This window comes from Ranitomeya variabilis, chromosome 5 (assembly GCF_051348905.1).
Source record: "Ranitomeya variabilis isolate aRanVar5 chromosome 5, aRanVar5.hap1, whole genome shotgun sequence".
Classification (NCBI taxonomy): domain Eukaryota; kingdom Metazoa; phylum Chordata; class Amphibia; order Anura; family Dendrobatidae; genus Ranitomeya; species Ranitomeya variabilis.
Genome location: NC_135236.1, coordinates 20,162,262 through 20,184,797, shown reverse-complemented (window position 1 = coordinate 20,184,797; position 22,536 = coordinate 20,162,262). Strand labels below are relative to the sequence as shown.

General features: G+C 40.7%; 1 protein-coding gene across 1 annotated transcript; it reads right to left on the bottom strand.

Moving 5' to 3' along the window:
• Positions 1–270: 270 nt before the first annotated feature.
• LOC143774697 (olfactory receptor 5G9-like) lies at positions 271–17,889 on the bottom strand. The gene is made up of 4 exons (XM_077262461.1): positions 17,869–17,889; positions 15,884–16,777; positions 10,036–10,102; positions 271–470 (listed from the first exon to the last, which is right to left on the bottom strand). The coding sequence occupies exons 1-4, from the start codon at positions 17,887–17,889 to the stop codon at positions 271–273; spliced, it is 1,182 nt and encodes a 393-aa protein (XP_077118576.1).
• Between the last annotated feature and the right edge of the window lie 4,647 nt (positions 17,890–22,536).

The window sequence follows — 22,536 nt, the reverse complement described above, 5'->3', positions numbered from 1 at the left end:
GACATCAGAAAGGGAATAATTATCCTCTGTATCTCCTGACTATTTTGCACCTGTAACCACTTTCTTTTTGTCTTCCTCCATTTGTTCCCCACTTCCTGCACCTTTCCTAACAGTTTGTCTGGTACCATAAGCATACTTGATCCCTGTAATCCACCCTTCCATGGCACCAGCCTGTTTGACAACAGTCCAAAACTTAGAGATATTGTTATTACTTCCACATCCTCCTCTGCTTCCTCCTCTCCCTCTGGAATCACCACCTCCTCCCGCAGACTATTCAAAGTGTGCTCCAGCATGTAGCTGACCAGCATAGTAATGTTCATAATGCAACATCAGCGCTAACCTCTGGTAATGAGGGTCTGGATATTGCTTTGACCCTACGTTGTCCAGCTCCGGATCCAGCATGAAAACATTTTGGTCAATGGTGCAGATACTTTCCTTCTCTGGTTTCTGTGAATCTTTTGAGCAGACCTCTGATGTCCATGGAATACAATATGTGAAGAGATCTGCAGAATGGCCCATCTGTGGTTCTCCACAGTCAGTTGGGAGTTTGGAAATTTGTGACGTTGAGGGAAACAATGTGATTGGGGTGTCACCTCTGAGGACTCTACTGTGTGTGAGGTTAAAGTGGAAATAGATGAGGAGAGGTTTCTTGATGCAGCGGTCTGGAGCACTTGCTCTTTCTGGCCCTCATCTACAAGGCATACCGCTGTGCGACTGCCAAAGAAAGTGAGTGGAGTAGCCCATCCAGTAACATATTGTCAGTGGTATTAGTAAAGGACGAGACAGTGATTGTTCAGTTAAGCTTTCATTAACATTAACATCTAACCCTTGTACACGTCGAACACCAAGGCTATTCCCCCTTCCACTACAACCTCGCTTTTTTCACACTCATGTTGTTTGTACCCTACCCCTCTTGTAACCTGCTGTTTTCCAACCTTAGGCCCACACCTGTCAGTCACCTGTCACTAAATGAACAATCGCTATTTATTTTCTTAGTTAGTGTTCCTGAAAAACACCCTTATACCTAACAATTTTGCTGAGAAAATGTGGCCTCCTGATACTTCACTGCAACACAGTTTTATCCCAAGCAATTTTGATTAGCAAATAGGGTCGCCTGGCTGAACCTCAATATTAGGCCTAACATTTTTGAAGAGGAAATGTGGCATCCTCATTCCTCAATACAACATAGTTTTATCTCTAAAGATTTGGATTAGCAAACAGGTCCTTATCGCTGAACCCCAATGTTAAAGCTAATGATTTTTAAGAGGAAATGTGGACTTCTGATTCCTGATTCCTCACTGCAACCCTTTTTTTTCTCAGTTGATATGGATTAGCAAATAGGGTAGACTTACTGAACTCTGATGTTCGGCCTAATGGTTTTTAAAAAGAAATGTGGCCTTCTGATACCTCACAGCAAAAACCTTTTTGTCCAAATGATTTTGATTAGCAAATGGGGTCTCCTGAGGCTGCAGCACAGTTTTAGCACAATCTGGTTATATGCTGGAAGATCGATTTCACCCAGGACAGGATCCTATCTAGCTCACAAATACACTTTCAGCAGCAGCAGGAGCGGCCTCTCTGCACTTTTTCACAGAGAAAATGTCATCAGAAAAACAAAATATCTGCTATTTATATGGATTGGGACTTATGATCAGACTGATACCTAGCCCCGACCTATTCAAGCACTCTTTGAAAACCCATCTCTTCAAACAAGCCTACCACATCAACTACTCAGTAAACTAACTTTGCCCTGTTCCCTCCTTCCAAATATTACTCTGAATCTGCCCCCTACTATTCATCTGTCTCCACACCCTCCATGCACACGATAACTGCTCTTGATACTTGACTATTGCACTTAAACACACGGGCTGATGACCGGATCATGCAGCTTTATATGAAAATTCCTATTTATTATAATTGCCAGACCTGAAATAACAAGCACTTTTCACCTATTGTGTCCCCCCATTTCCTTGTAGATTGTAAGCTTGCGAGCAGGGACCTCACCCCTAATGTCACTGTTTAAATTGTCTTAACTTGTACTGAATGTATTGTCTGTACATGTCCCCGCTTAATTGGAAAGTGCTGCGGAATATGTTGGCGCTATATAAATAAAAAAATATTATTATTATTATTATTATGACTTCAGCAGCCAATCAGTGAAGGTCTTGTGTAATGACTTTTTGGATGGTTTCTGCGCCCTGATTGGCTGTCAAAATCTACACACACTAAGTTTTACAGAACCAAAAAAGAAAATATATACTCTGCGGCTCCTCCGGCCTAGACACCCCCCCTCCCCTCATAAAATACATTCCTCCCTCTCATCATACAGCACCACTATCCTAGACAGTCAAAACAAAAGCATTTTAGAAATTTAATCATTTACCGATCTTTAGCCAAATTTTGTCAACTTTGAGGAAAAATGCTCAGGAAACCACAGACAAAAATCTTAATGCGCTATATTTTTGCCAAATTTGAGTTTGGTGAATTTTTTTTCTGAACAAATTTGCTCGTCTCTAGTTTTAACCCCTTAATCCCATATGAGATACTATCCCATCGAGGTGACCTGGGACTTAATTCCCAAGGATGGGATAGTACATCATAGGCAATCAGCCGCGCTCACGGGGAGAGAGCAGCCGATCGCCACCTGGTGTCAGCTGATTATTACAGCTGACATCCGACACTATGTGCCAGGAGAGGTCACGGACCGCTCCCGGCACATTCACCCCCAAAACGCTGCGATCAAACATGATTGCAGAGTTTCAGCGGCATAGGGAAGCATTGCACAGGGAGGGGGCTCCCTGCGTGCTTCCCTGAGACCCTCGGAACAAAGCGATGTGATCGCGTTGCTCTGAGCGTCTCTTACCACCTCCTCCCTGCAGGACCGGATCCAAAATGGCAACAGGGCTCCTTCCGGATCCTGCAGGGAGGTGGCTTGCAAGCGCCTGCTAAGAGCAGGAGCCGGCAAGCCTACTGCACTGCCTGTCAGATTGTGGATCTGACACATTGCTTTGCAAAGTGTCAGATCAGCGATCTGACACTATAGCATGATGTCCCACCCTGGGACAAAGTAAAAAAGTTAAAAAAAAATATTTACATGTGTAAAAAAAGAAAAAATCCTAAATAAAGAAAATATATATATATATATTGTTCCAATAAATACATTTCTTTATCATAACAAACTTAGAAAAAACAGTAAAAGTACACATCTTTAGTATCGCCGCATCCGTAACAACCCAACCTATAAAACTGTCCCATTAGTTAACCCCTTTAGTGAAAACTGTAAAAAAAAAAAAACACGGCAAAAAACAATGCTTTATTATCATACCGCCGAACAAAAAGTGGAATAACACGCAATCAAAAATAAGGATATAAATAAACATGGTACCACTGAAAACGTCATCTTGTCCCACAAAAAAAGAACCACCATACAGCATCATCAGTGAAAAAGCAAAAAAGTTAGTCCTCAGAATAAAGTGATGCAAAAATAATTATTTTTTATATAAAATAGGTTTTATCGTATAAAGTGCCAAAACATAAAAAAATATAAATGAGGTATTGCTGTAATCACACTAACCCGAAAAATAAAACTGCTTTATCAATTTTACCAAATGCGGAACGGTATAAACACCCACCCCCCAAAAAAAGAAATTCATGAATAGCTGGGTTTTGGTCATTCTGCCTCACAAAAATCAGAATGAAAAGCGATCGAAAAATGTCACGTGCCCGGAAATAGTACCAATACAAACATCAACTCGTCCCGCAAAAAAACAAGACCTCACATGACTCTGTGGACCAAAATATGGAAAAATTATAGCTCTCAAAATGTGGAGACGCAAAAACTATTTTTTGCAATAAAAAGCATCTTTTAGTGTGTGACAGCTGCCAATCATAAAAATCTGCTAATAAACCTCTATAAATAGTAAATCAAACCCCTCTTCATCATCCCCCTAGTTAGGGAAAAATAATAAAATTAAAAAAATGTATTTATTTCCATTTTCCCATTAGGGTTAGGGCTACCGTTAGGGTTGGGGCTAAAGTTAAGGTTAGGGTTGGGGCTAAAGTTAGAGTTATGGTTGGGGCTAAAGTTAGGGTTAGGGCTACAGTTAGGGTTGGAGCTACAGTTAGGGTTGGGGCTAAAGTTAGGGTTAGGGTTGGGGCTTAAGTTAGGGTTAGAGTTGAGGCTAAATTTAGGGTTAGGGTTGGGGCTAAAGTTAGGATTATGGTTGGGGCTAAAGTTAGGGTTAGGGTTGGGGCTAAAGTTAGGGTTTGGATTACATTTATGGTTGGTATTAGGGTTGGAATTAGTGTTAGGGGTGTGTCAGAGTTAGGGTTATGGTTGGGATTAGGGTTGGGGGTGTGTTGAGTTAGGGGTGTGGTTAGGGTTGAGATTAGGGTTAGGGGTGTGTTGGGGTTAAGGGTGTGTTGGGGTTAGGGGTGTGGTTAGGGTTGGGAATAGGGTTAGGGGTGTGTTCAGTATAGGGTTGGAGTTAGAATTGAGGGGTTTCCACTGTTTAGGCTCTCCAAATGCGACATTGCGTCTGATCTCAATTCCAGCCAATTCTACATTGAAAAAGTAAAACAGTGCTCCTTCCCTTCCAAGTTCTCCCGTACACCCAAACCGGGGTTTACCCCAACATATGGGGTATCAGCATACTCAGAACAAATTTGACAACAACGTTTGGGGTCCAATTTCTCTTGGTACCCTTTGGAAAAAAAAACTTGGGGGCTAAAATAAATAATTTCTGTGGAAAAAAAAAATGAATTTTTATTTTCACGGCTCTGCGTTATAAACTGTAGCGAAATACTTGGGAGTTCAAAGTTCTCACAACACATCTAGATAAGTTCCTTAGGGGGTCTACTTTCCAAAATGGTGTCACTTGGGGAGGTTTCCACACATCAGGGGCTCTCCAAACGCGACATGGTGTCCTATCTCAATTCCAGTCAATTTTGCATTAAAAAGTCAAACGGCGCTCCTTCCCTTCTGAGCTCTGCCCTTCGCCAAAACAGTGGTTTACCTCCACATATGGGGTATCAGCGTACTCAGGAGAAATTGCACAACAACTTTTGGGGTCCACTCTCCTCTGTTACCCTTGGAAAAATAAAACATTGGGGGCAAAAAGATAATTTTTGTGAAAAAATATGATTTTTTATTTTTATGGCTCTGCATTATAAATTTCTGTGATGCACTTGGTGGGTCAAAGTGCTCACTACACATCTAGATAAGTTCCTTAGGGGGTCTACTTTCCAAAATGGTGTTACTTATTGGGGGGTTTCAATGTTTAGGCACATCAGGGGCTCTCAAAACGCGACATGGCGTCCTATCTCAATTTCCGTCAATTTTGCATTGAAAAGTCAAACGGCGCTCCTTCCCTTCTGATTTCTGCCATGCGCTCAAACAGTGGTTTACCCCCATATATGGGTATCAGCGTACTCAGGACAAATTATGCAACAATTTTTGGGGTCCAATTTCTCCTGTTACCCTTGGTAAAATAAAACAAATTAGAGCTGAAATACATTTTTTGTGAAACAAAGTTAAATGTTCATTTTTTTAAACATTCCAAAAATTCCTGTGAAACACCTAAAGGGTTAATAAACTTCTTGAATGTGGTTTTGAGCACCTTGAGGGGTGCAGTTTTTAGAATGGTGTCACACTTGGGTATTTTCTATCATATAGAACCCTCAAAGTTACTTCAAATGTGATCTGGTCCCTAAACAAAAATGGTGTTGTAAAAATGAGAAATTGCTGGTCAACTTTTAACTCCTAACAAAAAAATTTGGTTCCAAAATTGTGCTGATGTAAAGTAGACATGTGGGACGTGTTACTTATTAAGTATTTTGTGTGACATATCTCTGTGATTTTAGGGCATAAAAGTTCAAAGTTGGAAAACTTTCAAAATTTTCGCCAAATTTCCATTTTTTCACAAATAAACGCAGGTAATATCAAAGAAATTTTACAACTATTATGACGTACAATATGTCATGAGAAGACAGTGTCAAAATCATCAGGATCTGTTGAAGCAATTCAGAGTTATAACCTCATAAAAGGACAGTGGTCAGAATTGTAAAAATATCCTGGTCATTAACGTGCAAACCACCCTTGGAGGTTAAGGGGATAAGTCAGATAGTGCTGGCACTCACCTCTTGTTCATTTAATTTTGCTAATCTGGCCTGGCCCTGGCCATTTGAATGTATGGATGAAGTGTATGATAGTGGGAAAATTTGTTGCCATTTAGTGGATGTCATACATAAAAGGTAGCACACAATACTCTAGCAAGCAAGTTATCAACTTGGGACATGTGGTAACTTGCTTATTACTGAACAAACAAATAGCACCCCTACAGGAAAATGAGAACAGGTCCCTGAAATGCTCCATTTGAATGAAGCAGTAATCAGTCATATGCACACCCATTCCATTAATTCTGTATGAAACCAATAGAGATAGGATATTGAAAAAAAGAACACCATTACAACATCGTTGGGTCTTGTTTAATCAAAAGTATATCGGGTATGTCAAATGTATTGCACACTTTCTCTGCATTTTATACATTTTAAACAAACTCACAAATCTATTTTTCTGCTATTTACTGAAACTCTTTGTTGTAGTTCTTAGCAATATGGACTAATATATGTTAAAACATAAATAGATATAATTAAATAATAATAATGTATAAAAAATGTGGGTGGTCAAATACATTTGTCGCACTCTATTATTAAAATGAAGGTAAACATTTTTCAGCACACCCTCCTTTTGGCCAGCAATTACAGGAAACATGGGCTCTTGGGAGAGTGAGTCCCAACCAGAAAGTTCCAAGGTGCTAGAGGATCCATCACACATAAATTAAAAAAAAAATCAATGTTTAATCCAAAATTGTTAAAAACATCTTCATTTTTGATAAGTGAGCACTAAAATGCTCAGGTGCTTGTTACTCAAGTACAGCAAATCGTACTGCTCGGGTGCTTGACCCAAATAACGAGAATAATGGAAGTCAAGGGGAAACTCAGGGGATTTTCTAGCACAAACCCCTGGAGATATAGAGGGTCTAAAAATTGCTGAAAATGATATAAGAAGGACTAAAATGGCATGGATACAGCAGTGGGAAGTCCTGTGGAAGCATCTCTGAATTTCAGGTCACTGCTGGGAACATTGTTTTCAGAGTATTATGCCACTTTTATCAAAAAACAGCTAACATAGAAAAAACTCAGAAAAAAATACATACCATGAGATACGGCCTTCCCAAAACCCTGTCTGATGACAAATGCACACTTAGCAGGATGCAGCAAGCCTCCACTGATAAAGGCTAGGAGCGGCACAGGTGCAAACTACTTGATAAAAACAACCACCCCCACACCACCAAACATTGCAGGGGTTGGCTGCCAGTAGATGCCACTTTTAACCACTTCATGACATGCACAGTACATGCATAGTGCCTGTCGGGTCTCCCCCTTTGTGGGCTTTGGCATTAATCTCTAACAGCGGCATTTAACATGATCATGCCGAGATCAAGTCAATATTTAAATGATCGATGATCGTTTCACATGACCGAGGGTTGCCGATGGGTTGGCATAACAACTCATGGTTTGCAGCAGACCCCTGTGGTTGTCATTGTAAGATTGCTATGAGCACCGCCCAGTGGATGGTGCTCATAGCAAATGACCTTTTCTGCCATATGGAGTGAGGTTGCAGCCCCGCTCCATGTAGCAAAAGTGATCAGATGATCACAGCTTCTAGTCTCCCACGGAGACTATTTAAGCAAGCGAAAAGCAAAAAAAAATGCTTTTAAAAATATTTAAAAATGAAAAAAAAATATAAAAGTGTAAATCACCATTAAAATAAATATAAAATACACATACTTGGAATCACCCTTTCTAACAAGATATAAAAAGAAATAATCTGATCGGTAAATGGCGTTACGAGAAAAAAAGTCCAAATGCCAGGATTACATTTTTGGTTGCCGCAACATTGCATTAAAAAGCAATAACAGGTGATCAAAAGATCATATCTACACAAAAATTATATAGATAAAAACTTCTACTCGACACGCAAAATAAAAGCCCTCACTCAGCCCCAGGACCTGAAAAAAAGACGCAACGGGTCTTGAAAAAAATGACACTTTTTTTTTTTAAACAAATTTGGGATTTTTTTTTCACCACTTAGTTAAAAAAATAACCTTTACATGTTTGGTATCTATGAACTCATAATAACCTGAAAAACCATAATGGCAGCTCAGTTTTAGAATTTGGTTACTTTTTTTGCAATTTCACCGCATTTGGAATGTTTTTCCCATTTTCCTGTACAGTATGTGGTAAAACCAATGGTGTTGTCAAACAGTACAACACGTCCCACAAAAAATGCCCTCACATGGCCATATTGAAGGAAAAATTTAAAAGTTAAGGCTCTGGGAAGAAGGGGAGCAAAAATCAGAAATGCAAAAATTAAAGTAGGCTGCGGTATGAAGGAGTTAAGGACTGACAATAAAACATACAAAACCGAAAATAACATGGATTTTAATGGAAAAATGTTGAGATGCATTGTTTACAGGATGACTTGTATATAAGCCAAAATAAATAAGAGGAAAACAAATGCTCCTCCATACCTTGTGCTATGTTCACACGTAGAGTTTTTGCTGAGTGCTTGCATGTTTTCATTGCTTTCAATGGTGAAAGAATCATTCTACAGGAAATATAATTTTATCATTTTAATATCTTATCTGTTCATGTAGTGTGTGAGACATGATCAGACATATCCTGTTTAATTTATGAAGGAAGGACTCTGAAAGTTACAATTTTTCTTTCAGGGTCATTAGGTGGCCATTACTATTTGAAGAGGGCCATCAGTTGGCCCTTACTATTGTTAGAAAGCCAGAAGGTGGTCCTCGGTGCTGTCTTAGGGCCATCAGGCGGCTCTAACTCTAATTTTAGACAGCCATTAGAGAGTAATTTTGGAGAGGTGGGCAAATTTTCTTTTTCGCATTAATCCTGTAAAGTTTATTTATGCGCTGTTAGGGACACGCCAAATCAGCTGACATGTGCCAGGAAAGATAAGGGCCCAGGGACGGAGCCCACATCAAAGAAGGAGATCCGACATGCGCTGTACTTGTACCGCGCATGTCATAAAGGGGTTAAAAGTGGTGTAATATTCAGACATCATTGTTCCCAGCAGTGAACTGGGATTCGGAGATGCTTCCAGGGGACTTACCAAAGGTGTTTCCTTGCCATTTTAATGCTGCTTATCTCATTTTAAGTAAATTTTATACCCCTTCTACACCTCCATATAGAGGGGAGGGGGCGCCAGAAAAATGCTTGAGTTTCCCATTGAATTCCATTACACTCATTATTCAGGTCAAGCACCCAACATCCTTTGGGAATATGTGCATTTCATGATGCTTTGCTCACAGTCAAGGCACAGGACCAGAGGCAACAAAACCACCCCAAAATATCTTTTAACTGCCACCATGTTTGACTGTAGGTACTGTGTTCTTTTATTTGTACGCCTTATTCCATTTACAGTAAACAATAGAACTCTACCTTGGTCTCATTTTTCCACAAGACGTCTGCTGGCTATTTTACTATAGTGGGGTCTGCCTGCTATCCCTCTATAAATTCTGAGAGCCACCTGCTGGTTCTCCAAGTTTCAAACTTTACAGTATTAACCCGAAAAAGAAAATTTGCCCACTTCAGATGGATAAATTATATTGCGGTAGAAATATACAGCTATGCAAATCATAGCCATCTGCTGGCCCTCAAAAAATGCTTGGTGAGGGCTGGCTGCTGGCCCTCTAAAATTAGAGTGAGGGCCGTCTGATGGCCCTCTGACAATAGTGCGGTCCACCTGCTGGCTTTCTAGCAATAGTAAGGGCCATCTGATGGCCCTCTGCAAATAGTAATGGCCACCTAGTGGCCCTGAAAAAAAATATGACTTTCAGAGTCCCTCCTTTATACATTAAACAGGATGTATCTGATCATGTCTCACAGACTACATGGATAGATAAGATATTACAATGATAAAATTACATTTCCTGTATAATTTTTGTTTACCTGAATCGGTCAATGAGTCCATGGAAAACGCAGCAGCAGCAAGGTTTAGGGTTTCTATGATAATAATCTCTATTTAGATGCCTGTCATACGCTATACCTAGTGCCACACTTCATGGTAGACAAAGTGCAGATAAGAGCGGAATTGTTATAGCTGAATAGAATCTATTTGACTTAGCCCTGAGAAAAGCGATTAATTTAATGGAGCAGCATCAAGGACTGCTATTTCATCTACCCTGCTGGGGAATATAGTGAAGCATTTCGCATCTACTCAGCCTCATATGGAGGAGACCAGGATCTTCTGTATTACTTTACAAACTCTCCTGTTCTGGCTGTGAAATTCTATATGTAGTGTGAGAACTCCCTATGTAATGACCACCTGACAGCCCCAATAAGTTCATAAGGTCATATACTAATAGAACCCACCAGCTCATTAAGTTTCAAAAAATATTCCTGCAACTAGAATGTGGCGCCCCAAAAATGCATTTTTTCCCATTTCTAAGAAGTGGGTCTACTACAATGGTAAAGCGTTTGCACTAAGTGCAGGGGATGCCAAAAATTAGAAGTCACTACAATACCCCTCTGAAGACACATAACTGAGGGCATCAAAAAAACATTTTTTCCCATGGTTAAGTAGTGATTATCCTAGACTGGTAAAGCTGACACACTAGATGTAAAAAAGTGAAAAACATTTACCCCTGGGAGGTATATATATTTATAAAAGAATATTCGAGGTAGGTCTCTAAAAATTGTTAATGTGGGCATCATAAACACCCTTAAAAAATTTATAGCAAGAGTAGATTGATCACCCTCTTGATATGATGGTGGAGGAGGATGAGGACGACACAAAAAAGACGAAATACTGAAGTGTATACCCATGTCTGTATGGGAAGAGATGCATGGGAATAGAGCAGAAAAAAACCCACTGCATTTAAGTTTATGTTCTTCTGCTGTCATCCGGTGGTGTAGAGAAGTCTGCATAGTCCAAGGGATAGTCCAAGGCTTAGAGAGACAGTTCATTGCAAAAGGACGTGTGTCCTCCACAAAATCACTAAAACTTATAGATACCAAAGCGAGAACTCTCACTGCACCTCTATTGAGGTCCAATATTAACTATTATCCCCGAGCTTGGCTAATAATAATTAAAATCCATTTAATAATGCCTCAACGTTATCTTTTCCCTAATACTATATACTAACTGAGACAAAACAGTGTAACAATAAAGGATATTTATTACACACACAAGTCTGCAGTCTATAACATACATATAATAATAATAATAATAATAATAATTTTATTTATATAGCGCCAACATATTCCGCAGCGCTTTACAGCTTATAGAGGGGACTTATACAGACAACAGACATTACAGCATAACAGAAATCACAGTTCAAAACAGATACCAGGAGGAATGAGGGCCCTGCTGCTCGCAAGCTTACAATCTATGAGGAAAAGGGGAGACACAAGAGGTGGATGGTAACAATTGCTTTAGTTATTTGGACCAGCCATAGTGTAAGGCTCGGGTGTTCATGTAAAGCTGCATGAACCAGTTAACTGCCTAAGTATGTAACAGTACAGACACAGAGGCTATTAACTGCATAAAGTGTATGAGAACATGATGGAGGAACGTGATTATGTTGTTGTTTTTTATTAATAGGCCACACAGGGATAATTAGGTTAATGCGTTGAGGCGGTAGGCCAATCTGAACAAATGAGTTTTTAGTGCACGCTTAAAACTGTGGGGATTGGGGATTAATTGTATTAACCTAGGTAGTGCATTCCAAAGAATCGGCGCCGCACGTGTAAAGTCTTGGAGACGGGAGTGGGAGGTTCTGATTATTGAGGATGCTAACCTGAGGTCATTAGCAGAGCGGAGGGCACGGGTAGGTTGGTAAGGTACATATATATTTATACCCAAGCTGGCGACTATAAATATATATATATATATATATATATATATATATATATATATATATATACATACAATTATGCTTATACTGCAACACTAATACAGTAATATCACTACAATATACAGTGATATCCCAACAATATCACACAGTAATAACCCACAATATCCAGTAATATCACAACAATATCACACAGAAAAAAAACACAATTAACTGCCAAAATTACCCAAATCACACATACAATATCAGCCCTCCCATCTATAGCTTGCTATCCCTAATGAGTGTGCATTGACTGTTTCAGTAGACAGAGAAGTGTGATGGTGAGGCAGATTCTGGTGTCATTACAACTCACCATCTTGTTTGAGTCCTCAAAGTTTTGGAGAATGGCACAGATTTCAGTCATCCATGCCCACTCATCAGTTCTCATGTGCGGAGGCTGAGTGGAATACCGACTGGCATGGTGTAACTGGCATTCAACTATTGCCCTCTGCTGCTCACAAAACCTTGTCAACATATGTAATGTTGAGTTCCAATGCATGGTGATGTCACACACCATTTGGTGAGCTGTAAGTTGCAAACACTGCTATAGCACCACCAGGGCAGCGGCAGTGGTAGCTGACTTGTGGAAGCGGACACATGCGGCATATTTTTACAAATAGCTCAGGTATATCTGGGTATGTTTGGAGAAACCGCTGGGCCACTAAGTTGAGCACGTGGGTCAGGCATGGTACATGTGTGAGGTTGTCAAGCTTCAGAGCTGCCACCAGGTTACATTGTCACACACGACCATGCTTGATTGTAGGATCAGGGGCAAGAGCCACAAACCAGTCTGTTCTGATAGACCTTTCAACAACTCCACAGCAGTGTGCGGTTTGTCACCTAATCAGATTAGCTTCAGCAGAGCTCGTTGCCGCTTTGCCGAGGCAGTGCTGCAGTTCTTCCTGCTGACAACTGATGCTGATTTTTCTGAGATGGAGGCACGGAGGAGGATTTGATGCAGGAACATCTGTAGAAGGTGGGGGAAACAAAGCCTGCAATGCTCGGTATTGGTAGAAGATGTTTTTCATCCCAGGGTCTGACTGGGTTCCACAATGTTCACCCAATGTGCTGTCATGGAAATTTAGTGTCTCTGGACACAAGTACTTGTCAGGTGTCTGTAGTTAAGTGGACCTCCCCAGTAACAGGGTTGGTCAGGGCACGACTGACATTATGGGTAAGATGCATGTGTAATGCAGATATGGCACACTGGGAGAAATAGTGGTGGCTAGGGACCGATTACAAATGGATGGCCATCAAAGTTGTGGAAAGCTTTCATCTCCACAAGCCCAAATGCCAACATTTCCAGGGCAAGCAGTCTGAAAATGTTACCATTTAGGATTGTGACCCGGGGTGGGAGGCTCTGTATTTACGCTTGCATTCTAAGGACTGGGTAAGGGACAATTGAATGCTACGCTGGGCAAAGACATGGACATGGTTGCTGATGGTGGTTGCAAGTGTGTAATGACAGGTGGTGGGAGGCATCTTTTATACATCATGGATAGGGGATTGGCATGCCTGTAGAACAGTAGAAGAGGCAGTGATGTCATCCGCAGACACTGTTTCTGGACCCTGACCTTTTGGCCCATGTAGTAGGGTGCTTTGCTTGCATATTCCTGATCATGCTGGTGGTTGTAAGACTGGTAATTGTGCTGCCCCTGCTGATACTGGCATGGCAGATATTGCAAACAGCCTCTTTTGGGTTAACTGGACTGTTTTTAAAAGCATTAGATTCAAGAACACCTAGCCCTTGCCTTGGCAACTTCACCCGTGTTGATGTTCTGAGGAACAGTTGCCCACCTTGTATCTCTGGCTACTCCACTGGCTCTTCCTGCCTGTTGTGGTGCTGCAAATCCTTCACCCCTGTGCGCTGTTGTTCTTGATCTGCATGCCACCTTCACAGGTTGGGTCAGTGACTTCATCGTTCACCACTTCGACTTCCACTTCCCCACCCTGGCCCTTCTCCTCACTTGCTGACGTAACAACACCACTTGATGGCAATTATGTCTTATCACCATCCAACTCTTGTGATAGTTATTGCATTTTCCCACCACTGCCTTCTAGTGAGCGTGGCTGACCAAATATTTGGCTATCACTACATGTAATCTCATTTTGTCCTGTATGAAACGTGCAGGGTGAGAAGCCAGAATCTATAAATGTAAATGTGAACTGCTCTTTGGAGAGTCCAAGTGTGGGATCACTTATCTGCTGGCACTCAGCATGATGGGAGGAAGGATCAGGGTGAGGATTATGTGGTCCAGAATCACGACTACTGAGACTGGACTGTGTGGAAGACAGGGTGGTGCAAGCACAGTGACTGGAAGCATTTTCTTCTACCCATCCAAAAACCTCTTCACACTGCTCTGGCTTCAAAAGTGGTGTTCCGCACCCAATACAAATTGGGACAGGAGCCTAATTCAACATGATGTGTGTTTGTTGTCCTGCTGAGGCAGTCACAGTTTCACATTTCACATGGCCTCAGCCTCTGCGCTCACCATCAAAATCACTTCCACTTCCCATACCACGAGTCTTGCCCATTTTAAATTATGTATGATATATCCTTGCTGAGAAACTGTTGCAGTATTACAATAGCATGAAAATCTGCCCACCTCAGATGTACTCCATAGACTGCAGTATCAATATATTGATGCTATTTCTAACCAAGCAAGTTATTTTGCGTGTTTTGAGGCATAACTGGAGCACAATAAATGCTGTATAAAATTCCACTGCTGAAAAAAATTGCAGTATTACAACGGCAGGAAAATTTTCCCTCTTCAGATGAACTTCTTAAGATGCAATATAAATATAGGGATGATATTTGTACTCAAACAAGTTTGTTTTTAGTTTCAAGGCACAAATGGAGCATGTTAAATGCTGTAAATAGTGAAAAATTGCAGTATTACTATTTCAAGAAACTTTGCACACCTCAGATGGACTGCTTACACTGCAGGAGTAATGCACGCTACTGAGATCCAATCAAGTCTGGCAGTATGCTTTTGATGCACAACTACAGCAGTAAAAATGGTGCATAATATTTCCCTGTTCAGAACAATTTAATTAGGATTAATAGCAAAAATAATATTATGGGCCCTCAGAAGAGGTTTTGGTCTGAGTTACAGGCTGCAGTATAAAGTACATTCAATTCACCCTTTTGTGTCCTACATGATCCCCTCAGCACAAACTCTCCCTACGTGCTGCTAACAGCAGTAATACTATTTATTATAATACACCTTAAGAAGGGCTGTTGTTTTACTTGACATAAATGAAAATGTGGTTAAATCCCTGGCTAAAACACAGCTACAATTCTGTCCTTCTTTCACCAGCTTCTCTCCCTACACTTCCTTTATCTAGGGCATAGTGGGATGAGCATGGCATCATGAGTTTGATATAGACCTGAAGACACTATGCGGTCAGTCAATCACAGTAATGCCACAATAAAAATGGCCGCAACATTACAGTGACTTACAGGCAATCCCCACATGTTTATTGGCTGTCTAAAAAGCACCAAACATGCGAGGGCGAAGACTCTAGCGCCTGCTTGAGGATTGAAAAAATACCCACCGAGAAATGAGCATCTCTAGCACACTGATGTTAGAGCGAGTAATGAGTAGTGGCGAGCACGCTCGCTCATCACTAATCTTCATCAGTGTATGTACCATAAAAAGTTTGGGAAAAAATATACAAAGCACGAGAGTTATTATGCATTTTGAGCCTTTGAACTCGTTAGTTCTTAGTCTTAACAATATTATTTATGAAATATGCACAAAGATGCTTTTAGCAATTTTGGAATACTTACTGATTTTATTTAATCACATGTGTCGGATCCCCTACTACCCTTTATGGCCCACTCTGCATATAAATTTATTTTACATGAATTAAATCACCAAATTATGAAATGTCTCTTGTACGGCTTTCCTAATGTCTTTATTTTTTAGACTGTATATGACAGGATTGAACAAAGGAGTAAACACAGTGTATAGCAATGATAGGATTTTAGTGATGGACGAAGATTGTTGTTTTGTTGGGACGACATAAACACTGAACAGAGTCCCATAGAATATGGAGACCACAGTGAGGTGGGAGCTACAGGTGGAGAAGGCTTTCTTTCTGCCAGTACTGGATGGGATCCTTAAGACTGTTACAACTATATATGTATAAGACACTATTATGATTGCAGTTGGAAAAAAGACACAAGGAATGCCTATTAAAAAAATCACCAAGTGAACATGGAACGTGTCCGAACTGGCAAGTTCTAGTAAGGGAAGAGGATCACAAAATAAATGGTCAATGATATTTGAACCACAAAAGTTTAGTTTTGCTGTAGATATATTGGAAATTAAATTAAGAGAAAATCCAACCATCCAACATAAGATGGTCAGTATCATACATGAGGTATTTGTCATGATGGAGGAGTAACGAAGAGGATTACAGATGGCCACATATCTGTCATAGGACATGAGAGCAAGGATAAGGCAATCAAATGCTTCCGCGACTCCGAAAAAATAAAGCTGAGTGATACAGTCAATAAAAGGAATGATCCCCCCATTATTGAGAAGAATTTGGAGCATATTGGGGACAATGACACTTGTTAATAGGATGTCACCTATGGACAGTTGTGAGATGAAGAAGTACATTGGAGTGTGGAGGTTCTTGCTGGTGAACACTAAGGTGATGATCAGGAGATTCCCACATATTGTCCCACAGTAAATAACAAAGAAAAAAAAGAACAGGAAAATTCTTAAACATTTACTTGCTTGAAATCCTAGAAGCAAAAACTCAGTGACTGCAGTCAGATTGTTCTCCTGTGGTAGAACATATGGTAGAAGCAATAAGAAAACTGGTTAGCATTTTACAAAAGCCAGGCATGGTCACTGCATATTTCTTCTTATGATTAGTAGTAATGATTTGGCTCAATGAGATTTTCGCCCCTTCTTATTTGAAGAATCTAATCATACCTTCCAACAAGTTCTAAATATGTTTTAAAATATTGTTTCTATTAACAAAAAGATGTCTATAACAAGGTGATTTATTTTTATTAAACAGGTGATATAATATATTGTATAAATTTTACTTTTGCTAAAATGGTTTTCTGATATTTTTGCTCCAAAAATTACAAGACTAGCCTAAACTGACAAATAGCATTCAATACCAGTTGCGTATTAAATATCAATGATCATAATTTAATCTTTTCAGATTAAATTATTGATTAAAGAAAAAAATCAAAGGAAAAGAAGAAACCCATGTATTAGTTTAATACTTAAAGTACTTAGAATTATTCTTCTGCATGTTACAATGTAGGTAAAGACTCGCACATTAGATATTATTTTCATGTTGCTTTTTTCTGCTTTTCCCTTCAATTCTGTTTTCAGTCGAGTCCCTGGAGTGAATAGTGACAATATTAGAAAGCAGCATAGTCAGTTTAGTGTGGCCACCAGACACAGGAATATAAAGTGTTATTGTCGGATATTTATATGTAACATGAAGGCAAGAAGCCAAGTAAAAAGTCTCCAGAGTTATATGTCTGTTATTATCTCATAATTCTCCAGTGTACAACAGTTAAATATCAAAATAAATAAGAGAATTCAAAAATATACTGTGGCTCCTGGAGAAAGAGAAGGAGTAAATAGAAGCTTAAAGAGACTCTGTCACCTCAAATTGGCGGGATATTTAAATGACTTTTTACCTGTCTGATGGGCAGCGTTTCATCTTCATTTATCCATCCCGTCCGTCCCTGTTGTCCGCAATATGTTAGTGAATTAGAGTACTTGTGCTCCATAGTTGGCACGTGCATAATGCAATCTTAGGTCGCGCACGCGCAGTATGCTTTGCCCAACTGCGGGCAAAGCCGAAAAGCATTACAGTGCATGAGCCCGCGCACTATGTCCCTCAATACAGCTAAATACTTCCAGGACATAGTGCGCGGGCGCATGCGCAGTAATGATACTGTGCCAGAGTCTGTCAGCTAAATCATTAAAACATAAAAAAACAGACATAAACACCGCGCTATGGCTGATACTGAAATGGGTGCTGCTGAGTAAGGCCGGGGTCAGACCTAACATATAAAAATATGGTCCATTTTTTACGGCCGAGCTATGCAGAAATGTTCCTGAACAGTGATCCTTATTCAATGCGAAAATGCGATTTTCTGTCCAAAAAGTATCCGTGTATCATCCGTATGGTATCCGTATGGAATCCATACGGCGATATTTTCTTGCCGGCTTGCAAAATGGACATATAATGGATCCATGGGCTTAAATATTCATGAAAACATAAATGTATATACAGTATTTATATTTATATTTAATACAGCTCTAGATAGCATAAAAGCCGGTAATTCAATTGTCGGCTTTTGCTATCTCCTTATCAAACACAACAGGAAATGAGACATGGTTTACATACAGTAAACAATTTCATATCCATTAGATTTTTACATATTCCTCACTAATAATGTTACTAGTGTGTGTGTGTGCAAAATTTGGGAGCTCCAGGTGTTAAAATAAAGGGTTAAATCACGGAAAAACTGTTGTGAGCTCCCGATTAATTTTCTCTGCCAGAGTGGGAAAGCCAGTGACTGAGGGCAGATATTAATAGCCTAGAGAGGGACCATGGTTATTGCCCCCCGGCTAAAAACTTCTGCTCCCAGCCACCCCAGAAAAGGCACATCTGGAAGATGCACCTATTCTGGCACAAAGCCTCTCTCTTCCCACTCCCGTGTAGCGGTGGGATATGGGGAATGAAGGGTTAATGTCACCTTGCTAATGTAAGTTGACATTAAGCCTGGTTAATAATGGATAGATGTCAATAAGAAACCTATCCATTATTAATCCAATAGTAATAAAGTATTAAAAATACACACACATTATGAATAAAGTATTTTAATGAAATAAATAAACACATGGGGGTTTAATATCTTTATTGTACGCTCAATCCAACTGACGACCCTCATCTTCTGAAAAAAAAGGAAAATAAAAAAGCAACAATATCCCATACATGTCTGCTATACAGTCATAACCCATGATGTAAATTCATCTGAAGGGGTTAAATACATGTATAACCAGGAGCCTGCTAATGCATAATTGTGGTGCCATCATAGAAGCTGTGGCCTCTGGTGGCATAAACTCATATGAACTGTAGAGTGGGAATTTTTCTGAAGCTTCCAGTTCTGAGTGACGTCACCCAGACCTTGCCCCCTCCTTACTCTGCTACCGTTCAGTGGCGTCTGTCGGCCGCAGCACGCAGCCTGTCTTGCTTTCTGTTCTGAGTGGAGATTCTGGGCTACAGCTAGGGGGGACGCTCCCCACACCCGATCATACCTCTACCGACAGATGGGTCTGTGGAAATCCCCGGGTAGATGGCCTACGTAGCTGCTGTCACTCGCATCTAGTATATATAACCTGTAACATTATACTTTCAAAAAAGGCATCCAGTCCCCTCTTAAATTTTAGTAACGAATCACTCATTACAACATCATACGGCAGAGAGTTCCATAGTCTCACTGCTCTTACAGTAAAGAATCCGCATCTGTTATTATGCTTAAACCTTCTTTCCTCCAGACGTAGAGGATGCCCCCTTGTCCCTGTCTCAGGTCTATGATTAAAAGGATCATCAGAAAGGTCTTTGTACTGTCCCCTCATATATTTATACATTAACATAAGATCACCCCTTAGTCTTCGTTTTTCCAAACTAAACAGCCCCAAGTGTAATAACCTATTTTGGTATTGCAGACCCCCCAGTCCTCTAATAACCTTGGTCGCTCTTCTCTGCACCCGCTCTAGTTCAGCTATGTCTTTCTTATACACCGGAGACCAGAACTGTGCACAGTAGGGTTGAGCGAAACGGGTCGGCAATTTTCAGAAGTCGCCGACTTTTGGCAAAGTCGGGTTTCATGAAACCCGACCCGACCCCTGTGTGGGGTCGGCCATGAAGTCGGCGATCTTCTGAATCTGGAATCGGAATTCCGATACCGATTCCCGATATGTTTAAGATATCGGGAATTGGTATCGGAATTCAGATTTAAGTGTAAAATAAAGAATTAAAATAAAAAATATCGCTATACTTATCCTCTGACGGGCCCTGGTACTAACCGGGAACCTTCCTTCCTTAGAATCAGCCTTCCAGGACCTTGCGGTGACGTCGCGGTGACGTCGCGGCTTGTGATTGGTGCGCAGCCGCCCATGTGACCGCTCGCGCGACCAATCACAAGCCGCGACGTCACCGTGACGTCACCGAAGGTCCTGGAAGGGCTGATTCTTAGGAAGGAAGGCTGCCGGAACGAAGCCGAGGGTGAGTATATTCCTATTAGGTATATACTCACTCTCGGACATGCCCTGCTTCTTTCCGGCAGCCTTCCTTCCTAAGAATCAGCCCTTCCAGGACCTTTGGTGACGTCACGGTGACGTCGCGGCTTGTGATTGGTCGCGCGAGCGGTCACATGGGCGGCCGCGCACCAATCACAAGCCGTGACATCACCGCAAGGTCCTGGAAGGCTGATTCTAAGGAAGGAAGGTTCCCGGTTAGTACCAGGGCCCGTCAGAGGATAAGTATAGCGATATTTTTTATTTTAATTCTTTATTTTACACTTAAATATGGATCCCAGGGCCTGAAGGAGAGTTTCCGCTCCTTCAGACCCTGGGAACCATTGGAAACCCAATGCACTGCATTGGGTTTCGAGTTTCGGCCGACCCCGACCCCGACTTTTTTATAGGATCGGCCGATTTCACTCGACCCGACTTTTGAAAAAGTCGGGTTTCGTGAAACCCGACCCAATCCTATAAAAGTAAAGGTCGCTCAACCCTAGTGCACAGTATTCTAAGTGTGGTCAAACTAGTGACTTGTATAGAGGTAAAATTATGTTCTCCTCATGAGCATCTATGCCTCTTTTAATACATCCCATTATTTTATTTGCCTTTGTAGCAGCTGCCTGACACTGGCCACTGAATATGAGATTGTCATCCACCCATACACCCAGGTCTTTTTCATTGACGGTTTTGCCCAGAGTTTTAGAATTAAGCACATAGTTATACATCTTATTACTTCTACCCAAGTGCATGACCTTATATTTATCCCCATTAAAGCTCATTTGCCATTTATCAGCCCAAGCTTCTAGTTTACATAAATCGTCCTGTAATATAAAATTGTCCTCCCCTGTATTGATTACCCTGCAGAGTTTAGTGTCATCTGCAAATATTGAAATTGTACTCTGAATGCCCCCTACAAGGTCATTAATAAATATGTTAAAAAGAAGATGGCCCAATACTGACCCCTGTGGTACCCCACTGCTACCCGCGACCCAGTCCGAGTGTGCTCCAATAATAACCACCCTTTGTTTCCTATCCCTGAGCCAGCTCTCAACCCACTTGCACATATTTTCCCCTATCCCCATTATTCTCATTTTATGTAACAACCTTTTGTGTGGCACCGTATCAAAAGCTTTTGAAAAGTCCATATACACTACATCCACTGGGTTCCCTTTGTCCAGTCCGGAACTTACCTCTTCATAGAAGCTGATCAGATTAGTCTGACAGGAGCGGTCCCTAGTAAACCCGTGCTGATACTTGGTCATGAGGTTATTCCTCTTCAGATACTCCAGTATAGCATCCCTTAGAATGCCCTCCAGGATTTTACCCACAGTAGAGGTGAAGCTTACTGGCCTATAATTACCGAGTTCAGTTTTTGTCTCCTTTTTGAATATTGGCACCACATTTGCTATACGCAAGTCGTGTGGTACAGACCCTGTTATTATGGACTCTTTAAAGATTAAAAATAATGGTCTATCAATGACTGTACTTAGTTCCTGCAGTACTCGGGGGTGTATCCCATCCGGGCCCGGACATTTGTCAATTTTAGTGATTTTTAGACGCCACCGTACTTCCTGCTCGGTTAAGCAGGTGACACTTAATGGGGAATTTTTATCACTAGTCATATTGTCTGCCATGGGATTTTCTTGTGTAAATACTGATGAAAAAAAGTCGTTTAGCATATTGGCTTTTTCCTCATCCTCATCCACCATTTCCCCCAGACTATTTTTAAGGGGGCCAACACTCTCATTTTTTAGTTTCTTACTATTTATGTAGTTAAAGAATATTTTGGGATTATTTTTGCTCTCTCTGGCAATAAGTCTCTCTGTCTCAATCTTTGCTGCCTTGATTTGCTTTTTACAGAATTTATTTAATTTTCTGTATTTATTTAATGCCTCCTCACTACCTACTTCCTTTAATTCTCTAAATGCTTTCTTTTTGTCACTTATTGCGCCCCTTACAGCTCTATTTAGCCATATTGGTTTCCTCCTATTTCTAGTATGTTTATTCCCATACGGTATATACTGTGCACAGGTCCTATCCAGGGTGCTAATAAATGTCTCCCATTTTCTTTGTGTATTTTTATGTCTCAGGATATCGTCCCAGTTAATTGCACCAAGATCCTCTCTCATCCGTTGGAAATTTGCCCTCCTGAAGTTTAGTGTCCTTGTCACCCCTCTACTACACATCTTATTAATGGAGACATGAAAACTTATTATTTTGTGATCACTATTCCCCAAGTGACCCCCAGCCCTTATATTTGA

Bases quoted from the DNA above. Each gene is read 5' to 3' on its own strand.
- LOC143774697 (XM_077262461.1), bottom strand. From the start codon at position 17,889: ATGTCCTGGAAGTATTTAGCT. The intron at 16,778-17,868 runs GTATTGAGGGAC...GTTCTACCACAG, and splicing joins TGTCCTGGAAGTATTTAGCT to GAGAACAATCTGACTGCAGT. The intron at 10,103-15,883 runs GTACAAGAGACA...ATCTAAATAGAG, and splicing joins ATAAAGACATTAGGAAAGCC to ATTATTATCATAGAAACCCT.